The sequence below is a fragment of the Prionailurus bengalensis genome, chromosome E1 (genome assembly GCF_016509475.1).
Source record: "Prionailurus bengalensis isolate Pbe53 chromosome E1, Fcat_Pben_1.1_paternal_pri, whole genome shotgun sequence".
Classification (NCBI taxonomy): domain Eukaryota; kingdom Metazoa; phylum Chordata; class Mammalia; order Carnivora; family Felidae; genus Prionailurus; species Prionailurus bengalensis.
The window spans coordinates 59,555,093-59,561,092 of NC_057347.1; the positions used below are offsets into that span (position 1 = coordinate 59,555,093).

Below are 6,000 nucleotides of genomic sequence, written 5' to 3' on the forward strand. Positions count from 1 at the left end.
CTTCAGCTCAGGTCGTTGATCTCGCGGTCCGTGAGTTCGAGCCCCGCGTCAGGCTCTGTGCTGACAGCTCGGAGCCTGGAGCCCGTTTCAGATTCTGTGTCTCCCTCTCTCTGCCCCTCCCCCGCTCACGCTCTGTCTGTCTCTCTGTCTCAAAAATATAAAGGTTAAAAAAAATTTTTTAAATAAAAATAAAAATAAATAGATAAAGGGACACCTTGGTGGCTTAGGTCATGATCTCGCGGTCCGTGGGTTCGAGCCCCGCATCAGGGTCCACAGGGACAGTGCAGAGCCTGCTTGGGATCCTCTCCCTCCCTCTCCCTCTGCCCCTCCCTCACTCGTTCTCTCTCTCTCTCTCTCAAGATAAATAAATAAACATTAAAAAAAAAATTAAATGCAGGGCGCCTGGGTGGCGCAGTCGGTTAAGCGTCCGACTTCAGCCAGGTCACGATCTCGCGGTCCGTGAGTTCGAGCCCCGCGTCAGGCTCTGGGCTGATGGCTCGGAGCCTGGAGCCTGTTTCCGATTCTGTGTCTCCCTCTCTCTCTGCCCCTCCCCCGTTCATGCTCTGTCTCTCTCTGTCCCAAAAAATAAATAAACGTTGAAAAAAAAAAAATTAAATGCAGATTCAGGGGTGCTTGGCTGGCCCCAGTCAGTAGAGCATGTGACTCTTAATCTCAGGGTCGTGAGTTCAAGCCCCATGTTGGGGGTGGAGCCTACTTAAAATAAAAAATTTTTTAGGGGCACCTGGAGGGCTCAGTCGGTTAAGTATCTGACTTCGGCTCAGGTCGTGATCTCACGGTTCGTGGGTTCGAGCCCCGCGTCGGGCTCTGTGCTGACGGCTCAGAGCCCGGAGCCGGTTTCAGATTCTGTGTCTCCCTCTCTCTCTGCCCCTCCCCTGCTTGTGTTGTGTCTCTGTCTCTCAAAAATAAATAAACACTCTTTTAAAATTAAACAAAAAAAAAATCTCCAGATTAAAAACATAAATGTGCTATTTTTACCCAAAAGATGCTCAATATGAAAAATGCAAAGTGTCTGTTACTCCAAAACCAAACTACTGATGCCCACTTTCAGTTCCGAAACGTCATTTTATTTTCATTTTTCTACCTATTTGGTTTCATCACGCAAGACCGGTACGTGTGGCCTTGCGGGCCACCTGCCCTCCCCCTCCCCCCCACCCCCTGCCAGGAAGCAGCTCTCTCCAGCGGGCAGGGAGAGCCGCAACTCCATCCACCGGGCACTGAAGCTAAGAAGTTCATTTTTAGGGAAGAAGTTGCCCAATTGACAATTTCACCAACGTTCCTCTTCTAAAGTCCCAAACACCTATTTTTTGTGCGTTATTTAAACAGAAGCCAAATGAATCCACATCTCAAAAATGGTGACTTTTTTCCATCCGGTCGTTAATGCCCGACACCTATTTTTCAATAGATTTCCGATTTTTTCCCACCGAGGTAAGATTTACATATGGTGACACCCACAATCTAGCAAATTCTGTAACGACCTTGGAACCAACACCCCAATCTAGTTCCAGGACCGAAGGACTTGACTTGTGCCCCCCCCCCCCCCAACACACACACACGCCCCCATTACAAATGCAGTCGGGTCAGAGTTTTTTTAAATAATAATAAAGAGGGGGCGCCTGCCTGGCTCAGTTGGTCTCAGGGTCCTGAGTTCGAGCCCCAGCACCCAATCTCTTGGGTGCAGAGATTACAAATAAAATCCGTAAAAAAAAAAAGTTATAGTCCTAAAGAGGAATAACACCGAATCCTGTGGCCACTCCCCACCTGGGAAACATCACTCCGCTTTGCCGCGCTCTGCACCGGGGTCTCAAGCGGTTAACCGGGAACTCTCCGGCCGAAGCCGAAACTCCGCTACCGCGCGCCTTTTACGGAGGGAATCCTCTGGGGCTTCTCCCGCACATCCACCCGGCCCTGGCTCCCCGCGCCCCGCCAACAGCGGACCCTGGGCCGGGTGAGCCCGCGGCGGCGAGGGGGCGACCCCCGTCCCGCTGGACTCACCTGTTTGAAGCAGAAAGGCATGGTGAGCACACTGACCCCTACTATGCTGTTCACTATGTTGGTGATCAGCCCCCAGTTGGAGGCGGCGGCCGCCGTCATAGCGCGGTGTCTAGGGCCCGGGAGCCCCGGTCCCAGGCGCTGGACGACCGCAGGATGCGAGACCCTGAGGGGAACGGGCGGCTGCCTGGAGGCGGGGGCCTCACGGGAAGGCGGCAGGGACAGTCAACCTCCAGACCTCGCCAGGCTTTCCGGCTGCCTCATGGCATCGCCCCCCTCCCCCACTAGCTCTCGCTGGCCGCCTCCGGGTCCCCGCGCCCACACGCGGAAGAGTAGCCAGGCAGCAGCCAGGGACACCTCAGCCCGACTTCACGGCCGCCTCTGCGAGAACACTTCCGCCTTCCGCAGCCTCCTCTGCCCGGAAGTGACGGCAGGAGGCGGGCTCTGAGGGGCGAGCACCAATGAAAGGCGGGCCTGGAAGGGCAGGCGGTGTCTTGCGGCGCTGGCGTGAAGGAAGAATCGACGTGGCCTGGTGGGGCGGGCCTCGGCGGATCGTGAGCCAATGAGAAGCAGGTGCGGGCTTCCGGGGCGGGGCTTGGGCCTGCGGTCGGCGGGTTGCAGGCGGGGTCTGCCGTGTTCGGGGTGAGGGTCCGCATGCGTCCGGAGCTTCAGGCCGCTTTTCCCGCGGATCCGGTTTCTTGAGCCTCGCCTTGCAGGGGCTGGAGGACAAGGTCAGTGGCGGTCAGGAGAGAAAGGGCAGCGCGGCGCCTTTCGGGGAAGAGCGGGGCTTGGGGGGTTCAGTTTCAGCGATTACACTTTGGGACCGATTTCGGGGCGTGTGCTGGGTACCCTGGCCGCGGGGACCGGGGCTTAAGTGTTGGAGCTGAACACCGAACCAGTGTGGAGGAGCTAGCACCTCCGTTTTACGAGTGACACGCGGAGGCACAGAGAGGTTTGGTGGGCGCACAGCTGGTAGGAGAGGGCGTGGGGATCTGCTTCCTGGGCCGGCGCCCTTTAGCACTACACGCGGATCAGTGCAAAGAGAGAAGCTAACATTGTAAAAGGGGAAGAGGAAACACTGTGAGAGGACAGGAGAGGTAGAGACCGATAGGACCCCGGAAATCTAGGCGGGCTTCAAGAAGGAGGTAGCTTCTGGGCCTGACCTTGAGGGACAAACAGGAATGGAAGACTAAGGGAGGGAATGGAGAGAGGCCCTGAGACATCTGTGAATTCCCGGCACCTGGCGATGCTCACTATGTGTCTGCTGACTGGATGGATAGAGACAGGAGGGCTGGGAAGGACCTTCTCAAGAGGAAGCAAGTAAATCCAAGCAAGCTGGAACTGTGCACAGGAAGAGTTACCAGCTGCTGGGAGAGGATATAAGGCAACCGCGTTTGTGGACACACCAAGGGCCTTCTGTCCTAGAGCAGAAGCTGATTCTTCAGCTGCACGCAGGGCAGCCACTAGATAAGGCTCTCCCCCCCGCCCCACCCCACCCCAGACACGAGAGGAAGAAGAGGGAATACCAGGTAAAGAGTACTTAAATTCAAAGCCAAAACAGGAAATGCCATTTATTTCCCTTTATAGAAGTCATACATACGTTCTATAACCTTTTTATTACTTACGTACTTTTTGTGAGATGTTAGCATGCAAGATAGGATATGAAACTCAAATGTGTGTTTTCACAGAGCGTAATAAATACTCGTGACCCCACCGTTCGGCTTTAAGACAGAATACTAACTTAGAGACTCCCTTTGGCCCCTCCACATGTCTACCTTCCTGTCCACTTCCCAGATGTGGACACAGCTTTTCGGGGTCATCACTATCCAGATCTTATCATTTTATTACTTTTCCTTTTTTTCAATGGGCTTCGTGCCAGGCGCAGAGCCCGACACAGGACTTGAACTCACCACCTTGAGATCAAGATCTGAGCTGAGGGGCGCCTGGGTGGCTCGGTTGGTTAAGCGTCTGACTTTGGCTCAGGCCATGATCTCACGGTTCCTGGGTTCGAGCCCCACATCGGGCTCTGTGCTGACAGCTCAGAGCCTGCAGCCTGCTTCAGATTTTGTCTCTCTCTCTCTCTCTCTCTCTCTCTCTGCCTCTCCCCTGCTTGTGCTCTGTCTCTCTGTCAAAAATAAACATTAAAAAAAAAAAAAGAGGGGCACCTGGGTGGCGCAGTCGGTTAAGCGTCCGACTTCAGCCAGGTCACGATCTCACGGTCTGTGAGTTCGAGCCCCGTGTCAGGCTCTGGGCTGATGGCTCGGAGCCTGGAGCCTGTTTCCGATTCTGTGTCTCCCTCTCTCTGCCCCTCCCCCGTTCATGCTCTGTCTCTCTCTGTCCCAAAAATAAATTAAAAAAAAAAAAAAAAAAACGTTGAAAAAAAAAAAAAAAGATCTGGGCTGAGATCAAGAGTTAGATGCTTACCCTACTGAGCCACCCAGGCACCCCCTCATTACTTTCCTTTAAAGGTTTACCACATATGGATATATCCCTAAACGATTACTGGGAAGTTTACTATTTGTCTCTTAATATTCATTTTTTCTGTCTCCCAAATTTCGCCAGCACATACGGCTGCCTAGGATAAAGAACGCACTTCCCAGCCTCCCTCGTGTCTGGTGACGCTTCATCCTACTGCTTGTAACATAGAGGTCACGGGCGGAAGCTGGCTCGGGCCATGCGGACCGTGGCAGGAGTGGAACAGCCAGATGCAAGGAGCCTGGATCCCTTAACAACATGAGATTGCAGAGCCATCATCCCAGCCCCTGACTGCCTCCTCCACACTGCTCCACGGAGTGGAGACAAACCTCCCGTTTAAGCCATTGCTACTTTGGACTCGGTTGCATGAAGCCCAAGTTGTAGCCTAACTAATTCAGCAGCATATGGGGGTAGAGCATTTGGGCCTTTTTGATGTTTCTACTCGTGGACTCACATGTGTGTATTCTTCTGTAACTTCCCTTTTGACTCAACCGTTGGCAAGATTCACCATCATACTGCTGCTCTGAATCATTCCTTCTTGCTGCTCTCTGGAAGTCTACTGTTCAGATAGCCCAGAATACATGTGTTTATGCTCCTGCTGAGGGCACCTGACTTGTTTCCAGTTATTTGCCATTATAAACAGTGATACAGTGGCGGTATTGTCTCTTTCCTCTGTTAGAGTTTCTCTAGAGCAGGAACCTACGAGGGGAATTGTAGATTCAAGAGTATGCGAGCCTTCGATGTTCCTAGATATGGCCGAACTGCTTATACTGTACTTCAAAGTACTTATAAGAGTTCTTGCGAGTTTACGTCGGAGGCTGCAAAACTTGCCTGCAAAGAGTCAGATAGCAAATGATGTGTTCTGCTTTGCAAGCCATGTGGACTCTATCCCAACCATTCAGTTCTGCTGTCGTAGCTCAAAAGCAGCACTAGACAATACGTAAACAGAGGAGCGTGTCTGTGTTCCAATAAAGTTTTATTTACAAAAATACTGGGCGGCCCAATTTGGCCTGAGGGCCATACACTGCGCTCCCCTGCTCTGAATTGTCACCATCACTTGGTATCATCAATGTGGTCAATCTGGTGACTAAAATGAAATCTTCCTGTGGTTTTAATGTGTTCTCCTTACTTGTAGGTCAACCACCTACTCGTATTTTTTATTGTCCGTTCGTATTTCTTCTGTGGAATGCCTGGTCTTTTGACCCATCCTTCTAATTAGCTTATGAATTTTGAGAAGTTCTTTCCATGTGCTTGATAACTAACCCCATGTCCCTCATACTGGGCCTGTCTGATGTCTTCTCATTGTATTAGTTCTCCATTGCTGTTGTAGCAAATCACTGTAAACCTATCAGTTTACCCAACACAAATCCCTTATCTTACGGTTCTGTAGGTCAGAAGTCCAGTATGGGTCTCAGCAACTGAAGTCAGGGCCTGGGCAGGCCACCCCCTTTCCGGAAGCCCTAGGGGAAAATCAGTTTCCTGCTCCTGAACGCCCACAGAATTCACTTCCTTAGA

At 52.2% G+C, this 6,000-nt stretch overlaps 1 protein-coding gene and 1 long non-coding RNA gene across 5 annotated transcripts in view; one reads left to right on the forward strand and one right to left on the reverse strand.

Annotated features, from left to right (window-relative positions):
- Window positions 1–2,417, reverse strand: part of SLC38A10 (solute carrier family 38 member 10) — a 45,849-nt gene extending 43,432 nt beyond the window's left edge. For all 4 annotated transcript variants that reach the window (XM_043585350.1, XM_043585352.1, XM_043585351.1 and 1 more), the window contains exon 1: window positions 2,014–2,417. In XM_043585350.1, coding sequence (XP_043441285.1) covers window positions 2,014–2,112 — 99 coding nt within the window. In that variant the 5' untranslated portion in view covers window positions 2,113–2,417. The remainder of the gene's footprint in view (window positions 1–2,013) is intronic.
- Window positions 2,418–2,595: 178 nt separating this feature from the next.
- On the forward strand, window positions 2,596–5,476 carry LOC122485930. Its single transcript, XR_006297983.1, has 2 exons — window positions 2,596–2,741; window positions 4,573–5,476. It is a non-coding gene; the product is annotated as an uncharacterized LOC122485930 (long non-coding RNA).
- The last annotated feature ends 524 nt before the right edge of the window (window positions 5,477–6,000 follow it).